The 27603-nt window shown below is 34.2% G+C and overlaps 1 protein-coding gene across 1 annotated transcript in view; it reads right to left on the bottom strand.

The window, feature by feature from the left end:
• URI1 (URI1 prefoldin like chaperone) overlaps positions 1 to 27603 on the bottom strand; it is a 71830-nt gene that overhangs the window by 16527 nt on the left and 27700 nt on the right. The window contains exons 3-4 of the mRNA XM_040633674.1: positions 17655 to 17733; positions 16379 to 16514 (exon numbers count right to left, since the gene is read on the bottom strand). Of these exons, the coding sequence (XP_040489608.1) occupies positions 16379 to 16514; positions 17655 to 17733 (215 nt within the window). The remainder of the gene's footprint in view (positions 1 to 16378; positions 16515 to 17654; positions 17734 to 27603) is intronic.

The following is a 27603-nucleotide window of genomic DNA, read 5'->3' as shown; positions in this document are numbered from 1 at the left end:
GGGCTGTCAGACCTGGAAAGAATCCTCTTGGAAATACTTCTGAATGAAAGCATGAGCTAAAACAAAGACCTGAATCTAAGTCTGAAGAGAATGGTTAGGTTCCAAACCTCACCCCACAAAGCATAGCCATGTAATTTCCCCCTTTCTTGACTGAACAAATGATCTGCAGCCTAGAGTGGTCTGCAAGGACTCCGAGGGGTGATGAACATAGGAGAGAATAAGAAAAGTCTTACTGAAAACAGTCCTGAAACATCCAGCCTGACTCTCAAAACACTAAGATAAAGACGAGAAAATTCTTTTGTAGGATGCTGATTAAGCCCCAAACTGCTGATTTTTGTAGATTCTGTAATAAAACAAAATCAGTTTGCCACCTGAACTCCCTACATAAAAGCCTAATAATCAAACTCAATCCATGCACACAACTTCTTAACAGTACTTACCTCTTAAGTATAAATGGTTAGCCAAGGATCACCAAATATTTGAAGAGTCTTCACTATTAATGTCAAAGAGGAAGGAAGGGAGGGAGGGAGGAAAAGAGGGAGGGAAGAAAAATATAAAAAGCACCGTGGAGGAAACAAAGGCAATGCATGAAGAAAACTTAAAAAGAAAAATTCTAATTAAATTCCTAAAAGAACAGCACTGTACTCATGAAACAAGAACAGTATACTATACCAAAGGGACATTAAAAAAATAACAACAAAACAAAAACACAGCCCTTCTGGGAATTAAAATATACAGGAATTTTTTAAAAATCCATGATTCCAAAGATGAAAAGAAATCACTTCAAAACTTACAAGATGAAGAGATTATTAAAGAGGAGAAGGAAATTATTAAAGAAATAATATAAAAAATCTTCCAGAACTGCAGGACATGCATCTCCACACTAGAAGAGCCCACCAAACAAATTTTAAAAGATACACAACAAAGTATATCACTGTGGCATTTTACATCATGAGGGATAAAGACAGAAACCTAGAGCTTCTAAAAACAAAAATAAAACAAGTTACATACAGAGAAACAAGAAGGGCATCAGCTTTTGCAAAGCAATACACAAGACAGAAAGTAACAGGATAATACCTTCAGATTTCTGAAGGAAATTTTGTTTAAAACATAGAATTATCACAGTCTGGTTACAGAAAGAGTATAAAAAATATTTTCAGACATGCAAAATTTTTTAAAATATATCTCCTACACACCTCCCCAGAAAGTTACTAAAGGCTATATACCCCCAACAAAATGAGTAAGACCTGAAAGAAGATGCCATGGGAACCAAGGAACAGGGAATAAATAGGAGACAAAGACATGGTATAATGGTAAAGGAAGATACCAGGAAGACAGTTGTCCTTTTTTCAAGATGGAAGCTAGTCCAAATCAAAGCAAGACTACGAAGAACTCCAGTACAGAGGTCTCTAAGAATAAAATCAAAGTGTTTGAGTGAATTAATGCTAGACACATATCATTACATAACAAATAAATAAAAAGCAGTTAACTTCAAGTGAAAAGCTATACAAGAATGGAAATGGAATTATATGTAAGTATGAACACTGATTTAACAAAATTATAATAAAATAAAAAGATTTGGGGAGCACGGACAGAAAGAAGGGCCTATAAATGATCTAAATGCTAGTCTTTAACTATAGGCAGGGAGCTAACAAATACTACATAAGACTGAAAAAATATCAAGAAAATAGAGTACACAAATAACTTGGGAAATATGGATTAAAAAAACAGAACAAAAGATTAGCCAGAAGACTGAAAGTAATTACCTCTGGGGAATGGGAAATGGGAGCTAAGACCCTACTACTTTTTCACTATGTTTTAAGAAGAGTATGATGTTTTAAAGCTACATACATTTTTTAAGATTTATTTTGAGAGAAAGGAGAGAGATATTGCAGGTGGTGGGGGAGGGGCAGAGAGAGAGAGAGAGAATCTTCAAGCAAAATCCCCAGCGAAAGCAGAGCCTGACGGAGCCCAACATGGGGCTCCATCTCATGACCAACTGGCACTTAACCAACTGAGCCACCCAGGGCTCCAAGCTATAAACATTTCTTATATAGATAAAATCCAAATCATAAGTATATATACTTAAAAATAAATACTATACGGTATTACAGAGATAAAACCAAATCATAAATTATAAAACCAAAATCATAAATCGTAACGAAGTATCAATGCACTTAAAATATGTATGCCCCACTGAAGATACTCAAAAACACACATTATTGCCTCATAAAAAAAAATCATAAAACTGCTGATGGCCATATCGCATTTCCCACAGCACATATTCCACAAATACTTCCTAACCCTCTAACCTCTCCCACTTCTGAATAAACTTGACTTTATTTCTGTGAAAATTTTAATCTTTAACTTCTCTAACTCAAATATTCTTCATCTATCCTGGCCTCTTTCTCTTTTTCATTGACACTTTTCAAAGCTATATTTTCTGTTTTTAATGCCATCACATCCAGGATCTTTTATCATTTCTTTCTCTTGAACCGTTAATCACTCAGTACACCTACTATAAACATGCTCAAAAATTTCCCATGCTCAAAGGAAAATAAAATCTTCCCTTAAAACAATAAGGAGCAACATTATAGACTAAAAAGCCCGAAGCCCTTAACTCCCCAACCTCCCAACCAAAAAACATCCAAGAACAACCAGAAACTAACTAAAATACCTTCAGGAGCTCTGGAAAACAGTCAAAGGTCTACAGCAACCAAGCAAACACCCAACCAAGAAAAAGTCACAATCAAAACTTTTAGGAGGAAATTTCAAGGCATTTTTACTTGCCTTTCCCCACCCCTTCCCCAGTGGGAAGCAGTTTTGGTTTGGGGAATGCAGCAGCCCAGATCCCAATTCCCTTCCTTGAACCACAGAAAACAGACCAGACCTCATCTGCAACATTCTAATCCGTCTAGAGGCTGACTAAAGAACTGGTATGTGTCTCACCTAAAGCAGACCTCAGTGGGGAGAAATTAACTGGCACTGATCATGAAAACTGCAGGGAGACTGCAGGGAGACTAGAGACCCACAGACACCGGGCACAAGAGATTAGGGACAGAGCCACACAATATACAACCTGAGACCGCAAAGAAAAGCAGAGGGGAGAATCTTTGTAAATTAAAACATTCAAAAGCAGCTATGTATACAGGATATTAAGAAAATCCCCCACACAGTCCCAAGAAACATTACATGCTCCGAAAACACAGGAAAGACCATAACCTTTCACTTTGGGTTGATAAAAAAGCTCAGAGCATGCCTACCTTATTCTGAAATCCTCATCAATCTGCAAAGACCGGGAAAGATAGCTGTTTTCACAAATGCCCATGAAAAATTAAAAATTTCACCAAAAAGTAAAAGACATACAACAAACAAGAAAACACAGCCCATTCAAAAGAACAAAATAAATCTCCAGAAACTGTCCCTAAAGAAACAAAGGCATCAACTCTACTAAACAAAGACTTTAACTCAACTGCCTTCAATATGCTCAAAGAGCTAAAGGGAAACACAAAAAGAACTAAAGGAAATAAAATAATGCATGAACAAAATGAGAATATCAAGAAAGAGACAAATTATAAAAATCAACCAAACAGAAATTCTAGAGTGAAAAAATTTAATAACTAAATTAAAAATTCACCACAGGGATTCAACAGCATATTTGAGCAAGCAGACGAAACAATCAGTGAACCTGAAGATTGGGCATTTGAACTTATCAAGTCTAAGGCACAGAAAGAGAAGAGAATGAAGAAAAGGGAACTAAGCCCAAAGGACATATGAGATATTATCAAACAGACTAATATACACATTTAGGGAGTCTCAAAAGGAAGACTGTGGCAAAGAGATTATTAGAAGAAATAACAGCCAAAAAGTTCTAGAATTTGACAAAAGATATGACCCTTACAAATTCAAAAGGCTCAACTAACTACAAGGAGAGTAAACCCAGACACCCACACCAAGATACATAATCACACTTTTGAGAGACAAAGAGAGAATCTTGAAAGCAGCAAGAGAGAAGCAATTTATCACATATAAGGACCCTCAATGAGCATAGAAGCAGATTTCTCAGCAGAAACCTTAAAAGCTGGAAGGCAGTGGGTTGAAACATTTAAAGTGCTGAGAGACAAAACTGTCCACTGAGAATCCTATATTCAGCAACTATCCTTCAAAAATGAGAAAGAAATGAAGACATTTCCAGATAAATAAAAGCTAAAGGAGATCCTTATCATTAGACCTGCCCTGCAAGAAACACTAAGGAGAATTCTTCAGATTGCAATGAACAGCCACTAGACAATAATTCGGGGCCATATGACAGTAAAAAATTTCCACTAAAGGTAAGCATGGGCAAAAATAAAAACCAGTATTACTGTCATTATGGTTTGCAACTCCACTTTTTATTTACTACATGACATAAAGAGAAGTGCATAAAAAATCATTACAAATCTATATTAACAGGTACATAATGTATAAAGATGTAATTTGTGACATCAATAATTTAAAGAGGGAGACAGAGCTGTACAGAAATAGTTTTTACATGTGACCGAAGTTAAGGTGGAATCAATTCAAAACACATTATTATAACCTTAGGATGTTATATGTAATATCCATGGTAACCACAAAGAATGTATCTATAAAATATTAATAAAGGAAGTGAAAAGGGAATCAGAAAGTTTTACTACAAAAAAAATCAACTAAACACAACGGAAGACTGTAATGAAGGAAATGAGACCCAAAGGTGTAAGACATAGAGAAAATAAATTTTTAAAATGGCAAAGGTAAATCCTGCTCTATAAATAGTTATTATACAGAAGGCATGGATGGGCAGAATGGATTTCAAAAAATTTTTAAAAATAAAAAAATAAAAACAGGATCCAACTATACGTGGTCAACAAGAGACTCACTTTAGATCTCAGGACACAAAAACAGATTGAAAGTGAAAAGATGGAAAAGATATTCCATGAAAATAGTAACCAAAAGAGAACTGGAGGGGCTACCTAATGAAACAAAATATGACATTAGGTCAAAAAAGTTATATGAGACAAAGGATATTTTACACTGATAAAAATTTCAATCTATCAAGAAAATATAACAGTTATAAGCATATACACACCTAACAACATAGCACCAAATACATGAAGCTAAAATTGACAGAATCCAAAGGAAAAACAGACAGGCCACCAATAAAAATTGGAGATGTCAACACTCTTACTTACAACAAAGGATTGGGCAACCAGAAAGAAGAGCAATAACAGAAGATTTGAACAAAACTATAGACCAACTGAACCTAACATATACGTGCAGAACGCTCTATCCAAAAGAATACACACGCTTCTAAGGAGAACATGGAACATTTCCATGAAAGACCACACGTCAGGCCACAAAACAAGTCTTCAAAATTTTGAAACCATACAAAGTATTTTTTCCAATCACAATGAAATGAAACTAGAAATCAGTAACAGAAGGAAAAGTGAAAAATTCACAAATACATGGAAATTTAACAGAACACTGAATTAATGGATCAAAGAAGAAATCACAAAAGAAATTAGAAAATTCCTTGAGACTAATGAAAATGGAAAATACAATATAATAAAACTTACAGGAGGCAGTGAAAGCACTAAGAAAGTAATTTATACCAGTAAACACCTACATTAAAAAAGGAGAAAGATCTCAAATTATAACCTAACTGTATGCTTTAAGAGGAACTTAAAAAAGAGTATACTAAACTCAAATCTAGCAGATAAGGAAGAACTAAGATTAGAGTGGAAATAAACAGAGAATAGAAAAACAACAGAAGGGGCACCTGAGTGGCTCAGTCGTTAAGCGTCTGCCTTCGGCTCAGGGCGTGATCCTGGTGTTCTGGGATCAAGCCCCCCATTAGGCTCCTCCGCTGGGAGCCTGCTTCTTCCTCTCCCACTCCCTCTGCCTGTGTTCCCTCTCTCACTGGCTGTCTCTCTCTCAAATAAATAAATAAAATCTTTAAAAAAAAAAAAAGAAAGAAAGAAAGAAAGAAAGACAACAGAAAAAAAAATCAACAAAACGAAAAGTTGGTTTTTTGAAAAGACCCACAAAATTGACAAGTTTTTACCTAGAATGACAAAGAGAGAGAGTGGGCTCAAATTACTAAAATCAGAAACAAAAGTGGAGACAATTCTATTTATTTTATAGAAATAAACAGGATTATAAGGGAATACTATGAAAAACTGAATGCCAACAAATTGGATAAACTAAATGGACAAATTCTTAGAAACAAATGCACTATTAAAAATGATGCAAGAAGAAAGAAAAAATCTGAATAGACCTGTAACAAGTAAGGAGACTGAATGTAATCAAAAACCACCCAACAATGAAAAGCCCAGAAATAGATGGCTTCACGGATGAACTCTACCAAGCATTCAAGAAAAAACTGCCATCAATTCTCAAACTCTTTCAAAATATTAAAGAGGAAGGAACACATTCTGTGAGGCCAACCAGACAAAGACATTAAAAGAAAACTACTGGCTAATACCCCTTATGAGTATACATGCAAAAATACTCAACAAAATGCTAGTAAATGGGGGGCCAGGGAAATTCGAGGAAGGTGGTCCAAATGTACAAACTTCCAGTTATATGATAAATAAACTACGAACGTACAACAGATGACTATAGTTACTGCTGCTATATGATATATATGAAAGTCGTAAGACAGTAAATTCTAAGAGTTGCCATTACAAATAATAAGAAAATATTTTTTTCTTTTTTTGTCCATTTCTTTTTATTGTATGTATATGAGGTGACAGATGTTAACTAAAACTTATTATGGTAATCATTTCACAACATAAGTAAAACCTTTACGTTGTACACATGAAACTCAACTGATGCAGAGAAAGCCTTTGACAAAATCCAACACTACTTCACAAAACAAAACACTCAATAAATTAGGAATAGAAGGTAACTTCCTCAATATGATAAAGGCCACATATGAAAAACCCAAATTGCCATCATACTCAATGGTGAAAGACTGAAAGTTATTCCCCTGAGACCAGGAACAAGATGAATGTGGCTACCATCTTATCTATTCAACACAGTTATAGAAGTTATAACAATGGGTCACAAATCAGGTTTCTACCGGTACCAAAAACTGGAATCATTCCCTGCATATTTTCAGACCACAATGCTTTGAAACTCCAACTCAATCACAAGAAAATGGTTGGAAAGAACTCAAATACATGGAGGCTAGAGAGCATCCTACTAAAGAATGAATGGGTCAACCAGGAAATTAAAGAAGAATTGAAAAAATTCATGGAAACACATGAAAATGAAACACAACTGTTCAAAATCTTTGGGATGCAGCAAAGGCAGTCCTAAGAGGGAAGTATATAGTGATACAAGTCTTCCTCAAGAAACAAGAAAGGTCTCAAATACACAACCTAACCCTACACCTAAGGAGCTGGAGAAAGAACAGCAAATAAAGCCTAAACCCAGCAGGAGAAGAGAATTAATAAAGATCAGAGCAGAAATCAATGAAACAGAAACCAAAAGAACAGAACAGATCAACGAAACTAGGAGCTGGTTCTCTGAAAGAATTAATAAGACTGATAAACCACAGACCAGACTCATCAAGAAGAAAAGAGAAAGGACCCAAATAAATAAAATAATGAATGAAAGAGGAGAGATCATAACCAACACCGAAGAAATATAAACAATTATAAGAACATATTATAAGCAACTATATGCCAACAAATTGAGACAACTGGAAGAAATGGATGCATCCCTAGAGACATATAAACTACCAAAACTGAAGCAGTAAGAAATAGAAAACCTGAACAGACCCATAACCAGCAAGGAAATTAAAGCAGTAATCAAAAATCTCCCAACAAACAAGAGCCCAGGGGCAGATGGCTTCCGAGGGAAATTCCACCAAATATTTAAAGAAGAATTAATACCTATTCATCGGAAACTGTTCCAAAAAACAGAAATGGAAGGAAAACTTCCAAACTCTTTTTATGAGGCCAACATTACCTTGATCCCAAAACAAGATAAAGACTCCATCAAAAAGGAGAATTACAGATCAACATCCCTGATGAACATGGATGCTAAAATTCTCACCAAAATACTAGCCAATACGATCCAACAGTACATTAAAAGGATTATTCACCATGACCAAGTGGGATTTATTCCTGGGCTGCAAGGTTGGTTCAACATCCACCAATCAATCAATGTATACACTACATTAATAAGAGAAAGGACAAGAACCATATGATCCTTTCAACGGATGCAGAAAAAGCATCTGACAAAGTACAGTATTATTTCTTGATTAAAACTCTTCACAGTGTAGGGATAGAGAGTACATACCTCAGTATCATGAGAACCATCTATGAAAAACCCAGAGAGAATATCATTCTCAATGGGGAAAAACTGAGAGCTTTTCCCTCAGTTTTTCCCCTACGGTCAGGAACACAGCAGGGATGTCCACTATCACCACAGCTGTTCAACATAGTACTAGAAGTCCTAGCCTCAGCAATCAGACAACAAAAAGAAATAATAGGCATCCAAATCAGCAAAGAAGTAGTCAAACTCTCACTCTTTGCAGATGATATGATACTTTATGTGGAAAACCCAAAAGACTCCACCCCAAAACTGCTAGAACTCATACAGGAATTCAGTAAAGTGGCAGGATATAAAATCAATGCACAGAAATCAGTTGCATTTCTATACACCAACAAGAAGACAGAAGAAAGAGCAATTAAAGAGTCAATCCCATCTATAGTTGCACCCAAAACCATAAGACGCCTAGGAATAAATAAAACCAAAGAGGCAAAGGATCTGTACTCAGAAAACTACAGAATATTCATGAAAGAAATTGAAGAAGACAAAGAAATGGAAAAACATTCCATACTCATGGATTGGAAGAACAAGTATTGTTAAAATGTCTATGCTACCTAGAGCAATCTACACATTCAGTGCAATCCCTATCAAAATACTGTCAACTTTTTTCACAGAAATGGAACAAATAATCCTAAAATTTGTATGGAACCGGAAAAGACCCCAAATAGCCAGAGGAAAGTTGAAAAAGAAAACCGAAGCTGGTGGCATCACAATTCTGGACTTCGAGCTCTATTACAAAGCTGTAATCATCAAGACAGTACAGTACTGGCACAAAAACAGACAATGGAATAGAATAGAGAACTCAGAAATGGACCCTCAACTCTACGGTCAACTAATCCTCAACAAAGCAGGAAGAATACCCAATGGAAAAAAGACAGTCTCTTCAACATGTGATGTTGGAAAAATTGGAGAGCCACATGCAGAAGAATGAAACTGGACCATTTCCTTACACCATACACAAAAATTGACTCAAAATGGATGAAAGACCCAAATGTAAGATAGGAATCCATCAAAATCATGGAGGAGAACACAGACAGCAACCTCTTCAACCTCAGCCACAGCAACTTCTTTCTAGACACATTACCAAAGGCAAGGGAAACAAAGGCAAAAAAGAACTATTGGGACTTCATCAAGATAAAAAGCTTTCGCACAGAAAAGGAAACAGTCAACAAAACCAAAAGGCAACCGACAGAATGGGAGAAGATATTTGCAAATGACATATCAGATAAAGGACTAGTATCAAAAATCTATAAAGAATTTATCAAACCGACACCCAAAGAACAAATAATCCAATCAAGAAATGGGCAGAAGATACGAACAGACATTTCTCCAAAGAAGACATCCAAATGGCCAGCGGACACATGAAAAAGTGCCCCACGTCACTCGGCATCAGGGAAATACAAATCAAAACCACAATGAGATACCACCTCACACCAGTCAGCATGGCTAAAATTAACAAGTCATGGGGCGCCTGGGTGGCACAGTCGTTAAGCATCTGCCTTCAGCTCAGGGCATGATCCCGGGTGTTCAGGGATCGAGCCCCACATCAGGCTCCTCTGCTGGGAGCCTGCTTCTTCCTCTCCCACTCCCCCTGCTTGTGCTCCCTCCCTCGCTGGCTGTCTCTCTCTCTGTCAAATAAATAAATAAATAAATAAATAAATAAATAAATAAATAAATAAAATCTTTTTAAAAAATAAATTAATTAAATTAAATTAAATTAACAAGTCAGGAAGCAACAGATCTTGGTAAGGATGCAGAGAAAGGGGAGCCCTCCTCCTACACTGTTGGTGGGAATGCAAGCTAGTGCAGCCACTCTGGAAACAGTAGGGAGGCTCCTCAAAAAGTTGAAAATAGAGCTACCCTATGACCCAGCAATTGCACTACTATTATTTACCCCAAAGATACAAATGCAGTGATCCGAAGGGGCACCTGCACCCCAATGTTTATAGCAGCAATGTCCACAATAGCCAAACGATGGAAAGAGCCCAGATGTCCATCAACAAATGAATGGATAAAGAAGATGTGGTGTATGTAAATACAATGGAATATTATGCAGCCATCAAAAAATGAAATGTCGACATTTGCAATGACATGGATGGAACTAGAGGGTATTATGCTAAGCGAAATGAGTCAATCAGAGAAACACGACTATCATATGATCTCACTGATATGTGGAATTTAAGAAACAAGGCAGAGGATTATAGGGCAAGAGACGGAAAAATGAAACAAAGCAAAACTAGAGAAGGAGACAAACCATAAGAGACTCCTAATAATAGGAAACAAACTGAGGGTTGCTGGAGGGAAGGGGGTGGAGGGATGGGATAACTGGATGGTGGAGATTGGGGAGGGTATGTGTTGTAATAAGCACTGGATATAAGACTGATGAGTCACAAACCTGTACCCCTGAAACAAATAATCCATTAATGTTAATAATATAAATAAATAAATAAATAAATAAATAAATAAATAAATAAATAAAAATAAAAGAGTCCATAGGAGAAAAAAGGAAGTCACAGCAAGAGCAATTAGGCAAGGAAAAAAAAAAGCATCCAAATTGGAAAGAAGAAAGTAAAATCATCTCTATTGGCAGATGACACGATCTTATATGTAGAAAACCTGAAATATTACACACATACACACACACACACACACACACACAGCTAAAAAGCTAATAAATTCAGCAAAGTTGCAGGATACAAAATAAACACTCAAAAGTAAATTGCAATTCTATACACCAGCCATGAACAATCTGAAAAGAAAATTAAGAAAATAATTTCCATTTACAATACCATTAAAAAGATATTTAGTAATAAGTTTAGCCTAGAAGACACAAGACCTACTGTGTTGCTGCAAAAATTTAAAGAATACATAAGTAAATGGAAAGACATCCTGTGTTCATGGATTAGAGGGCTTAACATTGTTAAGGTATCATTTTACCCAAAGCAATCTACAAATTCAAAGCAATCCCTATCAAAATCCCAATAACATTTCTGCTGAAATAGAAGAAATCCACCCCAAAATTCATATGCAATCTTGAGAGACCATGAATAGCCAAACAATCTCGCAAAAGATCAAAGTTGAGATTTCATACAACGTGATTTTAAAACTTTCTACAAAGGTACAGTAATCAAAACACTATATAGTACTGGCATTAAGACAGACATGTAGATCATAAAATAGGGTAGAGAGCCCAGAAATAAATCCTCCCGTATATACCCAAACAATTTTCAGTAACAGTGTCAAAACATTCAATGGGGGTAAAGACAGTCTTTTCAACAAACACTACTGGGAAAACTGGACAGCCATGTGCAAAAGAACAAAGCTGGACGCTTACTTTGCACAATACACAAAAAATTACCTCAAAATGGATGAAAGACCTAAATGAAAGCTGAAACTATGAAATTTTTAAAAGAAAACAGAGAAAAAGCTTCATGACATTGGATTTGGCAATGATTTCTTGGATATGACACTAAAAGTACAAGCAACAAAAGAAAAAAAAATAGACAAACTGGACTTAATCAAAATTTAAAACTTTAGTGCATCAAAGGACATTATCAATATAGTGAAAAGGCAGTCCACAGAATGGGAGAAAATATTTGCAAATCATATATCTGATAAGGGACTAATATCCAGAATATATAAAGAATTCATACAACTCCACAACAAAAAGACAACCCAATTTAAAAATGGACAAAGGACTTGAACTGACATCTCTCCAAAGATTTTTTACAAATAGCCAAGAAGCACATGAGAAAAATGCTGAACAAACATCCTGAAGTCCTTAAAGAACTGGAAATCAAAACCTTTAAGATGGGTATTACCAAAGAAACAGTAAATTATGCTACATCCAAATAATGCTCTGCAGCCATTTAAAAAAGACAGAAAGATGCAAAAAAACATGTGCTACCATTTGAGTGGTTGTGTATATAATGGGTTGGAAATGTGTAACTCTACAAGATGTGAACACAAAAAATGGTAAAATACTGATCACAATAATGCCTCCAAGTTGGCCAAATGGATGATAAGGGACAGGAAAAGGGACACTTATTTTTCAATGAAAATCCCTTATATGTTGTATCATGTCCAAATAAAACCTTTTCAAAAAAATTAAGTCACTTTCCATTCTCCCCCATACCTTCCCTAGCCCTAAGCAACCATTAATATACTTTTCATTCAATAAATTTGCCTATTCTAATATTTCATACAAGTGGAATCATACACTATATTAGTCTTTTGTAGCTGGCTTTTTTCATTTATCATAGTAAATGGTACATTTCTTTTTCTTGCCAAACATTCACATTTATCCATTCACTAGATGACAGACATTTGGATTGTTTACATTTTTTGGCTATTGTGAATTATGCTAATATTCACGTACAAGCTTCTGTGCAGACGTATGTTTTTACCTTCCTTTGGGTATAAATACTATCTAGGTGTGGAATAGGGCTAGATGCTAACTCCATGTTTAACTTTATGAAAAATTCCAAACTGTTTTCCAAAGTGGCTACACCAATTTACATTTCCACCAGCAACATATGAGGGTTGCAATTTTCCACATCCTCGCCAATACAAGTTATTGTCTGTCTTTTTTATTACAGCTATTGTAGGAAGGATAAAATGGTATCTCATTGTGATTTTGATTACCAATTCATTTTTGACAAAAGTACAAAGGCAGCTGAATAGAGAAAGGACTTCCAACAAATAATTTGAGAAAAACTGGACATCTATACGTAAAAAGACCGAACACCTTGAACTAAATCCCACACCTTGTACAAAAATTAACTTAAAATGGATCACAGATCTAAGTACAAAATGTTCAACAACAAACATTTTATAGAAGAAAACATAGGAGAAAATCTTCATGAACTGAGGGTAGGCAAAGCATTCTAGACATGACACCAAACAAATGATCCATAAAACAAAAAAGTAATAAACCGGACTTCAAAATTAAAAAATTTTTGCTCTGGAAATACAATGTTGAGAGAATAAAAAGACAAGATGCATACTGGGAGAAAATATTTGCAAATCACACACTCAACAAAATACTTATATCCAGGATGTATGAAGAATTCTCAAAATTCAAGAGTACGAAAAAATACAGCCAAATTTTTAAAAATGGGCAAAAGACTTCAACAGATCAGAGAGGATAGATACACACTCAGATGGCACCAAGTACATGAATCAATGCTGAACATCATTAGCCATCAGGGAAATGCAAACTGAAATTGCTACACTTCTACCGAAATGGCTTAAATTTTTAAAACTAACAATACCAAGTGCTGGTAAGGATGCAAAGCTTCTAGGACTCTCACACCCTGCTGGGATTGGGGGAATGTAAAACAATACAGTGTCTTTGGAAAATAGCTTGAAGGTTTCTTAAAAACTAAATACATACTCACTATATGACCTAGCAATCCCACTTCCAGGTATTTATCAACAGCAATGAAAATTTATAGTAACACAAAAACATTAAGGTTTATAGCAGCTCTGTTCATAATTTCGGAAAATGAAAGCAAACCAAATGTCCTCCAATGGATGAACAGAAAAACTGTGGTATGTGCATATAATGGAACAATACTCAGCAGTAAATATGAATGACCTTTTGATAAACAGAACAACTTAGATGAGCCATTATGGTGAATGAAAGAAGTCAGTCTCAAAAGGTTACATAGTATATGACTCCATTTTTATGACATTCTGGAAAAGGTAAAATTAATAGTGATAGAGACAGATCAGGCCTTACAGGTAGAGGCGGGGTGTGACCACAAAGCAAAAGCATGAGGGAGTTTCTGGTGTGATCCTGTGCCCTGACTAGTATATCCTGTATCTTATTCTATATTCTGACAGTGACAATGGTTAAACAAATCTTTACTTGTGTTGTAACTCATGGAACAGTATACCAAATAAAAAGTCAGTTTCACTCTGATAATCTTAAAAACATTCTTTTAAACTTTAAAAAGCTGGTCATATTCATGTTAAATGGCAAAAATGCAAGATGTGAGCACAAAGAATAGGGCACTCTTAAAAATCAGCTTCCTTAGAGACGCCTCCTCTGAATCCTTTTGTACTTGTGTTAAATACATTTTGTCCTTCATTTTGACTACTTTTTAAACATGCAATAACTTCCCTTCCACGTTTCCCAATCACCCTGTCAACGGTGAGGTAGGACTGTGTGTTTAACTTGTTATATTTCTTCTTTCACAAGAAAAATAAAGTATCTTTTCTTAATAAATGTTCGAAATACCTACACATTTCTTTAGTTATTAAAATTAGTATAAAACTGTGTGAATAAAACAACCTTTTAGAATTTATAATAGGTTCTCAAACATAATTAGGTCTCAAACATAATTCATAGGTACATATTCTAAAAATTATTTTAGATAAACACTGATCCCAAAAGTCACCATGTTAGGTCATTTCCAAAAACCATTTTTAACAATGGAAAGTGATTTACCAAAAAATACTTCTTTATTCTAGAGCTCTATTTCTATTCTATTACAAGTATTCTTCCGGGTGCCTGGATGGCTCAGTTCGTTGAGTGGCCGACTCTTCGGCTCAGGTCATGATGTCAAGGTCCTGTGATCAAGCCCCATTTTGAAGTCCATGCTCAGTGGGGAGTCTGCTTGAGATTCTCTCTCTCCCTCTACCTTTGCCCCTCCCCTGCTCGCACTTGAGCGCATGTGCACATGCTCTCTAAAATAAATAAATATACCTTTTTAAAAAGTATTCTCCCATTATTATACTAAGTCATAACTGATTCTAAAGATTTCGTTGCTGAAATATCCACATGAAAACCAGAGTGACAAACTTCAACAATGAACTGATTTCATATCAGCAGAGCTACCCCAGTAAATAAGAAAACTTTCCCCATTAAGAAAGGCCTTTAAGAAAGAATTATGCTCATTCTTTTTCCTCTAACATACATGACTTATTTTAGTGTAGTAATGCCAAAAGAATTATCATTGCTAGAAATTATATACAGGCCTAACAATAAGATTCTGATTAGTGTCACAAATGATCAAATATGTTATCAATTATAAACTTATAGGAGTTGATTTGTAATTAGAGTGTCCAAATATAGATCCCACAATTTCACTGAGTAGATGAGTTCTCTAACTAGTACCCACTCACATGTATAAGTGAAATAATTTCAGCTGTAGAAAACTCAGCTGTTTTTTTATCTTTATGACCTCATTTATACAGAAGAATCTTCAAAAATTTATTTTCAAATACACATTTAACTAGAAGGTTAAAAAAAACAGGTAGGGGTGGTATTATACTATCAACTTAAGTATTTTATTATAGAAATAAGAACATAGATATTAAATAAACTTCATTTTAAAATGCAACTAAGCTTGAACTGAAGCCAAACCCATCCAACTAAAAAATGTGTATGTGGATATTATCTACACCAACAAATAGTTAATCACAGATAAATAAAACTTAAAGAACTACCTCAATCAAATGAGACAGAGGCCTCACATCACTGAACAGGTATATGGGCTCTGTTTTGGGTAGCAGCTCTCCACACCTGGCCTTCTCTGTAAGGTGAAAATATGACTACTTCTAAACCAAAAAGCATGATTAAAAGTTGTTTCTACTTTTACAAATAGGTATTTCTCTTAGTTTAATAAATAAAAAGTAAATTCCTTCTGTGTACTAAAACTATTAAAAGCAAAAGTAAGTCAATGAAAGCACCTAAAACAAACCAGTTATAAAATATAAAATGAGCCCAAGTCTGATGTCTTCCCAACTTCTATGTATAAAACCACATGTTAAGGACTTTTACACTCTGTCATTTCTGAAAACATGCTAATGTGGGTGATATTTCCAACCCAGATGTTCCACTCTGCAGCTTACATTCTCAAATGTTGGTTCTATTCAAACTACCTACAATTCAACCAAATCACAAATAGTCTGGACTAATAAATCATGGATGGTACTTTTAGTAACAACCTGGCACTCTGTGAACTGATAAACATCCAGCAAAGATACATCATTTATAACTGGTACATACGTTCTTTCCGATGCTCGACTAATCCCACGGCCTGTTTTGCTGAGCACTTTGCAAACCAATTGTCCCCAAGTAAAACAGTGACTTCATTAGTATGGACAAGCTTTCCTGGCATGAAGGCAAAGGGGCCAAATGGTACCTATTGTTGAAAGGAAGGAGGGAGGAACAGGGGGAAGGAGGGAAGGAATGTGGAAGAAAGAAGACAAAAAATTAAAAACACTAAAAAATACATTTTAAGAAACCGCGTTAAAAGTTCTGCGCTGAGGTCTTTTTATCGACTAAGAAAATACATTTTATGAAATAGCATTAAAAGCTCTGTGTTGAGGTCTTTTTATCGACTAAGAAAAAATGTCAACTTCATAGAAATTTAACATTAAAGTTACACTAAGAAAACCTACAGAAAATTGCTTTAGATTAATAAATCAATGTTAAAAGAGGAAAAGGAATCAGCACATTTACATACAGCTTTCAGAGGAATTAGCCTTGTCTCTGAATGCTTATACCGTGTTCATTCATAAATCTAAATGAAAGCAAACTAGCAATGAAATATTAAGTTAATAAAGAATACGTTTGATTAAAAAACCTGAAAATTATTTCCAATAAAATAGCTATTTTTTAACAAAGAATTAACAAATAGTTTTAATGAGTCTACAAATTTTACAAAATATTTGGGCTAGTATAATAAAGAACAATACATTTACAAAACATTTGAGCTACTGTAATAAAGAACAAAGTCTTTATGAAAAAGAATATTCAAGCAATGAAAGAATCTAATCCAGGGCTCACGAACAGATCACTCTGTCGATATGAAGATCATTCAGACAAAAGTTAGCAGTACCTTTTTATATAAAATCAACGTTCTAGGGTGTAATTCCGTGAATTATACAACACTACGATCTATCCCTGCTCTGGCTAACAGGAAACGACTAAGTGCCGTATTTCTGTCTTAATTACAGTTTTCTAACACAGTAAATTTGCATACCAAATTTGTCAAATTTTGTGCTAACATTTATGCCATTTGTGTCTCCATAATGTGATAACTTAATATAAATCTGAAAAAAAAGAAAAGACGCAAATACCAACTATTACAACAATTAGTGGATTATTATGAAGTAAAACAAAACAAACTTTCCTTGCTTTGGTAGTTACTTCAGATACTGTCAATTAGCTTAGCAATTTGTGAATCGATACATATAAAGCAAAGAAACGAAATATCTTACTTTCCATAGTTAATATGTAAACAACATACTACTTTAAAAAAGCAACACACCAAACATACCATGATATTATAAGACAATTTATCAGGCAAGGTACTGAGTCTTTCTTGCAGGGCATTATAGTCATTATCTACCTTCTTCCTGTTGGCAAAAAAAAATTGCAAATCCTAAATGAATACACAAATTAACAATTCCTTGAGTAGACTATGTATCAAAAGACAAATCAAACACCCAATTTTAGCAATTTAAATATTAAAGTTTTTTTTATTTTAAAATCCTATGTTTACCAAGTTTACCAGTGGCATTATTCAACCATACATATATCAGAAAATTAAGACTTTTAAAACTTTGGTTTTAGAATTAGAACACACAACTTGAGAACTAGTGTTTCGTAATGCAGATCATCTGAACTAAATAAAATTTGGAAATTAAAGGAGATACTGAGGGAGGGCCTAATGTTTAGAGGGGAACAGGGACTTAAGATGAAGGAAGAGATTTAATAAAGCTTGTGGGTGAATAAACACTGGCTGCACAGCAGAAATCATGAACACAAAATTTGATCAGACGCTTCAGTCCTTAGAAAACTTAAAGCCGAAAAATGTGGAATAACCCTTCGGTTATTCATACTAATGTGATTAAGGTGAGAAAGGACCAATGCAGAGCTAGAAGAAATTCGGCAGAGGTAATACAAAAAAGCATTTCAATTTGGCTCTGGAGCTTATTTCATGTTATATCAAGACAGAGCTACCTAATAAATTAATTTCAAAACCAAAAGGTATCATTCTGTAGGAGCAGAGATGGTCATATGTTTCCACACTATGCACTCATTCTTACACCTGCAGGAAATGAATAGTCCTTCATGGCAGATGCCTGTTTTCAAATCTTCTCTGAAAATTAGATTTCGTAAGGGTTACTTGCTAGGGTGTAAAAGGAGGCTAAACGAGTGCACTGAATTTTTTTTCAAGCAAGAGGGTGTTGTCAATTTAAAAAAAAATAACAAAAACAAAACTCACCAATTCAGCAAGTAACTTAAAAAAAACACGTAGATATTGCCAAACTGAAATTAGAATAAATTGCAACACAGATAATCGCTCTCCAGATAATAAAAATGACTGCTCTATAAACATCATGGAATTGATTCAGTTTACTCCTTAGCACCCCTAAAGCAAGAGGAGCATAATTAATAAAAATCATCTCATTTACTCTTAAGAATATCAAGGAATTTCACACGTATACTATTATTCACCCTAAAAATATTGTAGTAAATGTCACTTATCAACATTTTCCTCATTCAAAAAAGAAAGCAGAAGGAAGATGGAAAAACCCCACAATTAAGAGAAATCAGACCTTCTCCATCAAAAAAGATGCAAGCAGTTTAACCTAGGTCTTCCGGCCTGTGTTCTTTCAAGCAAGCCTTTTTATTTCCTAGTGTTCAAGTGCTTTTGTAAAACGTTCCTTCAAAATCCTTTTTTATAAACATAAAATGTCTTTATTCCATTTACTTAAGGGAAAAATATCATCCTTCTGGATAAATTTTATAAGAATACAATGGTTTAAAAAAACTTCATGCACACAGATACATACCAGAAAGAGCATGGCTTTAAAGTCAGACCAGAAGGTGAATCCCAGCTCCACCACTTAACATATAAAAATTAACCCTAGTCTTAGTATCTTCAGTGGTAAAACTGGAATAATGCCTATCCCACAGGTTCAAGAGAAAGAAATATAAAAGGTTTAGCAATGAACATCTACATTGAGAATCCGATACTCCTTTTTCCATAAACTATCAAAAAGCACCAATTCTAAAATTTTCAAGAAAGACTACTACCCACTAAGTTAAGATTTCATTATGTTAAATTCATTCATTTGATAAAAAGAGCACAACTTAATGAAAGAAAGTATAGCTAAATGTTACCATTTAGGGGGCTTTTGGAGATAGGGCTGGTGTGAGCAATAAATGGGATACTGTCTATAAAGAACGGATTTCGTACAATGCCTGCACATAGTAAACACTCATTATTAAATCAACAGAACACTAACAGTATGTTTTAGATAAGTAATTCAGCAAATGCTCAAGGACTATACATCAGTTTAGATGACTAGATGTTCCTGTGATTGTTAAAAAGTTAGTATTAAAGTTAGCATTCAGTGTGTCTTATTTTGGTAACTACACCTGGAAAAGGAGACTTCCTAACAAGACACCTCTTTTGTATATTAAAAAATAGGAGATTCAACCAGAGGTAATACAAGAGATCAAAGTCAGTATTCCAAATCAAGTATGCTCAGTTTTAAACTTATCACTAATTCTCTCTAAAACAAAAACGTGGACATACTAGAGAACAGTTTAAGATCAGAGCTGCTATTTCTAAATTCTGAGTTGTTTTCTAAAAATACAGAAACAAAAAGAAAAGAAAAGAAAAGAAAAAGATAATTTAAAATGCAGCCCATGCAGAAGTCCTTTTTGAAGGGAGGCAAGCAGGAGACAAGCAGTGTCTCTAGGAGAAATTACGGCTTGAGAAACTCTCTCCCCTAAAGGTTCCACTAGTGGAAATACACAGGACCAGACACGTTGGTCAAAGAGTTTGTCTGTTTGTCTTGAAATAGTCCCTCTAGGGGCGCCTGGGTGGTGCAGTCATTAAGCATCTGCCTTCGGCTCAGGGTGTGATCCTGGCGTTCTGGGATCAAGCCCCACATCGGGCTCCTCCGCCGGGAGCCTGCTTCTTCCTCTCCCACTCCCCCTGCGTGTGTTCCCTCTCTCGCTGGCTGTCTCTCTGTCAAATAAATAAATAAAATCAAAGAAAGAAAAGAAAGAAAAGAAAGAAAAGAAAGAAAGAAAGAAAGAAAGAAAAAGGAAGAAAGAAAAGAGAAAAGAGAAAAAAGAGAAGAAAGAAAGAAAGAAAGAAAGAAAGAAAGAAAGAAAGAAAAGGAAAGAAAAGGAAAGAAAAGGAAAGAAAAGGGAAAAAAGAAATAGTCCCTCTAATATTCAGGGATTAAATAATCCTGTTAAAGATCACAAAGCCTATGCAACAGAAAATACAAAAATGATTCTAAGAACTATTGTGTTAACAGAAGGTAAGTAGGGGATCTTTTTTTGCACCAAAATTTGAAGTCTGTTTCTTCTGTTTTACTACTTAGAAACATAATTTTTAGAGACTTTAGTCATATTAAAATATGCAGTCAAAAGAGGCAACTGCTTTTTTTTTTTTTCAAATGGAAAATAAAACCCAGATATAGTTAGGATAAACCACTCAAGCCTACTTACTTATAACAGAGAGACCTCCTTGTCTGGAGGTCTTCATTGTATTTGATCCTTATAGATTAAGTTCAGGCTTCAATTTCTAATTTTATAAAGTTATCCAATAAATAAGATTTAATTTGCAACAGATATCCTCGTGCAATGTTCCTTATAGAAAATAAGAACTAAAGCACAGCTGTAAGTCATATATAAGAAACTTTTACAGTCTTCTTCTGAATCTTGCTAATCATACACTATATGCCTTTTGAGAACCACCTTTTGTATTAAAAAGCAGCAGCAAGGAAGGACATAGCACACTACAAATTAGCCTTAACCTTAAGGATGAAGATCAGAATAGATCCCATGGGAAACACCTTATTTTCATAAAGCTGTGAAAAGTATGAGAGCAAGTTAAACGATGTGTTTGCTCAAGTATTTACAGGTGAAGTATAATGATGTCCATGACTTACTTTGAAATGCATCAGGGAAAAATGGATTAATGGATTGAGATAAAGACAGATATATGATCAAGGTTCACCTACACAATTCTTTCAACTTTCCTGTATATTTAAAGATTTTCATAATAGAATATTAAAAAGGAGATGGGGGAATGTGAAAGCAAGACTATATTTTTAATCCTTTTCTTAAATGCAACTGACAAAGCTTTGTAAAGAAAAAAGTTCTACATCCCTTGAGGCAAGAAGTAAGTCTCCAATTTTCATCCTTAATAATAAAAAAGGGAAATAAAATTTAAATCACTGATGGAAATAAGATTTTGCTAATTTTCAACTTAAAGTAGGAAGTTGGGATAGGCAGAAATGTTGACATTAAGCCTGTCGGTTTATTTTGGGTTGTTCTTTTTTTTTTTTTAATTTCTTAACATTCTCTCTCCCTTTACCTCATGTCCTAAACAAAAAAAGCAAGAAACACCAAGTGGTGATCAAAAACGGAAAAAGAAATGGGTTTTACATTCATGTTACTATCTGGGCTAATCTGGGGCAGAGTTAAGTTTTTAAGAAATTACAAAATCCAAAGATTTTGGAATATAAGTAACTATATAATCTTATTTACAAATGATTTTTAGTCCATTATACCCACTCTAGAACTTCCTGTTAAGAATTCAAGAAAACCTCTGTTTCAATTCAATTCACCATTTATTGAGCTTCTCCTCTGCAACCAAGCCTTACGCCATATGCTGCAGAGATCATTACTCAAATATAGCACGCCTTTTTTATTTCTTTGCATTGCTTCTTTGTTAAAGACTCACTAGCTTGATGGATGCCTGGGTTTTTAACCTCTGAAATTAAGAAAATAGAGGAATATTAAATTCAGGCATAGATTATATACAGGTAAAGAGAAAAGTCTTCTCATTACTAAAAAAAGGAATGATAATGATTGTTTTCAAAGTATCCTCTTAAAAATCTAAATAAATTAAGCTTATCGTAAATAATAAAAACATTCTTGAAAGAAGGATCACATTGTTGAAGGATCTGAAATTTGGCAGGAAGGGGAACACATTAAAAATTAAAATATATCTGTATGAAATTAGTATTATTCTTTTTTTAAATGGTCATTGCAAAACACTATTAAGTGAAATCTATGACAAAATTTAGTCAATATGGCGGCCTTTTTCTCAACTCTATCCCTAGGAAACTTGTGTCATTGGAAGACACTGATGAAATGGTCCACGTTCTTTATTTTTATGAGTCCATCAAAAAATTGTACTGGAAATAGACACAAAGACAAACCTATATATAAACACACTTGTAATTTTTCTAAAGTTAATGAAAGAAAATTGTCAAAGAGAGATCGATGCAGCTAACATTCTACTTAGATTTCCTCAATTTAACTTCTCAACAATGAGATAACAGAGTACAATGGGTTATATACAGGAAAGCCAGGACAGATGAATTGTTTCCAGTGCTCTCTGCCGAAAAACACATACATGCAACTTTAGACTTGTCAGCAATCATGGGTACCTGTTTCTTCACTCATTAGTGTTCTTTTGCTCTAAGAATAAAATGAGATGCAAATTTGAAGTAAGAAAGTTTAAAAATTATACAAAAACACATCACTCTAAGTGTGAAACGAATGCCCCAAGGTGCCTCCTAGTCCAGTTAGCTTCAGGCAAAGAGTTTATGGGTCATTTTAATTTTCTTTATTCTCAAGTTCTCTACAATTGACACTAATTTTTGTGACAAATCAGAAAGGAGCGGCCTTTCAGAAAAGATGAGTTTAGCTATGATAAGTTTACAATCAACTTAAGCTTTGAATGTTTGTGCCAGTTTCTACTTAATTCTAATTTATAGGTGTGGTTTCAACTTTCTACACTTTATTTCCAAATACATTTTAGAAAAAAGAAAACTTTTTTGTATTGTTTTCTTAGAGCAGTGATTCACAGCCCTTTATGGTCACTAATATCTATGAGAAACTGATAAAAACACTAGATTCTTTCCTGAGAAAAAGTCCCGGTGTTTGGCATATAATTTCAATAGAAGCCACTCAGATCCCTCAAGGTCATAGTTTTTTTAAGAAGTCGTAACAGTAAAAAAAAAAAAAAAGAAAATAGCAATCCTGGTTTTAAACCCATCAAATATGTAAAATTCTCAAAATTATCTTCAACTCCGTTGATTTAAATAAAAGAAAAACAGGAAAATCATCCCCAGTTCAGTCATGAGTTGAATATAAACTAGTAAAATGTTAAATTCTATGTATGCCTAGGTTTTTACTGCCTACATTTTCCTAAGTCATACACTGATACCCACTGCCTTTAGTATATTAGAATTTAGACTTCTGTATCTCAAAACAAGAACAAGCATCCTGGATTACCACTAAGTGATCTGTCTCTCAGTCAAGCACTGTTGTTGCAATATTGACACCTTCATCCTCACATGGTACTCTTCCAAGCTTGAAAGCTTTATTGTATATTGCTCTTATTTTTATAAAAAAAAATAAAGTAAAATGAATAGAAAATAAAAAAACTCAAAGTGCAAGGAGGTGTAGTTTTCAAACCTAATACAGTTGAAACAGAGATGACAAGTCATTAGGTATGCCAAGTCAGACTGGGGTGTATCATCAATCCGATATTCACTGGATTTAAGCTGATTGTGGGAAATTGTGAACCAAACAATGTATATGGACACTGCAAATACATAATCAAGACTATGTTCTAAATGAGGAGATGTACTTAGAAATTTTTTATAAAATCCCTAATGTTATTTTTAAAATTCCCTTATAAAAAATTCCCCTATAGTGCATTTATTTTGCATTTCATTTTCAAAAAAAGCATCGAGCATTAAACTAGTGTGGTTCTTACAAAAACATGATACAAAGGCTAGGGGACTACTAGAAGTAACATATTCTAGTAACAATTTAAAAATCATTAACCTTTTTAAAAAAGAAAAGAAAGAAAGCATTTACAATTTGACCTTCGTGACATAAATACACATACAGAATTAAAAAGCTGAAGCACAACATGTTTTTAAAAGAGGGAGAACTAGCTTCTCTTTAGAATTATGAGTAAATTTATCTTTATTCTTTTCTTCTTTCAACCTTTCTATAAGTAAGTATGTATTCATTTTATACTCAGGATAAAAAATTAAAAACCTAATTCAGATTTTGTTTTTAAAAATACCATCCTTAAAACATTCAGCTTGAATCCTTTTCTTCTGCAACTTAATTTGCTTTGAAATATCACATGCAAAAATTGCAAAACTTACTTAACCTCCCAAACCCATGTACTAAAATACCATACCATTAAAAAAGAAAAGAAAAAAAAAAAACAAAAACAAAACAACTATGCAGGACCTTAAGAATGCCAGAGAAGGGGATTTGTATATATGATTCCTCCGTCTTGCCCTTGTCCCTAAAGACACTTTCATAAGTAACTACAGAGATTCCAACAAGAAAAGCATGTAAAATCTTCAGAAGGTCTGAAGTTGCTCTCTGCTCTACTGGGGGTGAGGATGAGAGCTGGGGAGACACATAAAATGAAAAAGCCTGAACAGAAGGCCCTATACAAAACAGTGACTAAAAATTTTGTGGTCAATAAAATGGGGAGTCTGGAAAACACGGTTTCCAAATTTACTTAACACTGAAAAATGAAGTCATCACCACGAATAACTTCTTTTAAGTTTTAGAAGTATGCAAATCAATATTTCACAGATTACGCATAATAAAATAAAGCAAATTTTATCTAAGTATATGAAGGCAAGTCAGGAAAGCACTGCTTCAGGTAATTCATGAGAAATATACCATAAACTACAGCATTGTTACAATGAAATAGCTTGATGATTTTGTGGGGCAAAGAATCCCTCAAAACATCAGAAAGAGACAGATACACATATCCATCCATCCACACTGATTCACTTGAAAGAAGAATTCCAAACAAACAAACAAACAAACATATCTTCATCTGTATTTTTTAACTATTTAGGTATACACTCTAGGTTATTTCCCTCTACTAACTTTGACTATAACCTATACTAGAAACTAGTTACTCTTTTCCTCTGAACAGTATTTTTTGTCCATTTTCCTTTGAAAAATAAAAATGCCAAGTATTTGCTTTAGAATCCCTCTCTCAAAATTCTTGTTGTGATGAGCACTGGAGTTGTATCAAGTGCTGAATCACTAAATTGTACACCTGAAACAAATATTACACTGTATGTTAAATGAATTTAAATAAAAACTTAAAAAATAAATTCACACGTTCAAGTGTTTCAGCATTTGTATGCCCAAATTTAAAGCTATTCTTTCCAAAACTAAATATTTAAACAACATAAAATGCCTTTTTATATTCACTTAAGTCCGCCTCATGTAATTTCAGAGTTTTACTACTTAAAACTCTTTTAAAATGATTTGAAGGAAGCAAGACAGCAAAGTTTTTACAATTCATATGCATACAGTTTATGATTACAAATAATGCCTAAAAGACATATGACATGTATGTGCCAGGCATCACATAGTATATTTCATTAAATTCTCACAAATCAACACAAGTAATGGAACTTCTTTCTTTTGAGACATACTCAATAGAAGTATCTATGATGCATTAAAAATAACCATAAATTCTTCATCACTCCTCTCACCAACTGGAGTCTATTTCCCACTTTGGCCAATACAACGTGCCCTAGCAGCTACCGTTCTGGCTGCCCTGAGATCATCACGTAAAGTGAGCCAGGGAGAAGAGCACATGGAGAGAGGCCCAGCTAACAACCAGCACTAGCCAGCACACTTGTGGCTAAGGCCGTTTTGGACTACCCAGCGGACCCAGACACCAAAAAGCTGCAACCACACAAGTGAGCCCAAAGAAGAGTAGCAGAACAAGAACACAGGGAAGTCAAGCCCAATATGCACATCTACAGAACGATACACACACACAAAAATGGCTGTAGTTTTAGGCCACTAAGTTTTGGAGTAATTTTATTAAGGACCAATAAATAATGGATGTAACAGCTGAGGAAGGATATATTTTGAGTTGTAAAACCACAGTCTTAGTAAGGTCACCACTACTTACTAAAAAAAAAAAAATCAGTACCAAATCTTATTTGGTAACTCTAAAAATTAGACATTTGACACCCAATGAAATTTATGGAAATGAAATAAAGACTAAGAGTTAATAATTGAGAACAATCTCCAAGGACGAATTAAATGAACAGCCTACAATCTGATTTCATTTTTGTCAAAAAGGGTAGGAGCACAACCTACAAAGACATGGGGATGAATACACATACACATAAACACACACACACACACACACACACACATACATCCTTTAAGCAAACGATTTCTGAAAAGATTTACAAGAAATTGCCAAAAAACCACTGTTTACAAAGATAAATGAGAACTGGGGGATAAAGGGTAGGAGAAAAACTATACCCCATTTACACCCTTTAGAACTTCCTAAATTTTGAACTATATAAATATACTGCAAAATTTTAAATTTTTTAGCGTAATTTTTAGAAGTTTTATGTCTTAAAGATACACACTGAAATATTTCCACACAGAATACATTCTCAGATTCATTTCAAAGGGATTGTAGGTGGGGGAAGAGGGTAGGATAGGCTGTTCAAATGCAACGGCTCAGATGACACCATGAGTTGATAATTACTGAGGCTGCGTGATGGGTACATGTGGATTCACAATACAGTCACCTTTTGTTTGAAATTCTTCATAATAAAAAGTTATCTAAAAATATTAATGTAAAGCTTTAACAATATTGCTTAGAAAGCCATCTCTCCCTCAAGATAAGATAATGGCATGAATACAAAATATTCAGGAGTATTTACAAAGCTTTGGTAGGTTTTTCTTGTTTTCTTTATTCATTTGACAATTAAAATTTTCAAAAAAGATTTCAGAGCTACTATTAATATTTATTCAGTGTCAGTCTGGTTGTTCTATAGACATTATCTCACTGGATCTTCAAGTTAAGTAGTATCATCATTACTTTACAAGGAGAAAACTGAGAATCTCAGTAATTCACCCAAGGTTACAGTTGCTAAATGACAGGATTCAAATGTAGATCTGTGACTCTGAATCCCACGCTCTTTAGGGAAGAATTAAAAAGATAAAAAATTATAGATAATCTACAAACAGAATAATCAGACCCTGGTAGATTAAACAGTAGGAAGTTATCCATATTTTAATAAGAAAATAGTGTATGGATTTTATAATACCTTATTTCCTGGGTTAAGTAAAAAGGATTTTAAGGGAAAAAAATTGTATTTAAATTTTTTTTTTTAATCTTCACTAAATTGAAAACCACTATTAGCTCTAAA

This window comes from Ursus maritimus, unplaced genomic scaffold (assembly GCF_017311325.1).
Source record: "Ursus maritimus isolate PB19 unplaced genomic scaffold, ASM1731132v1 scaffold_19, whole genome shotgun sequence".
Classification (NCBI taxonomy): domain Eukaryota; kingdom Metazoa; phylum Chordata; class Mammalia; order Carnivora; family Ursidae; genus Ursus; species Ursus maritimus.
Note: the sequence above shows the minus strand (reverse complement) of the source record. Positions and strands in the feature narration are given on the sequence as shown.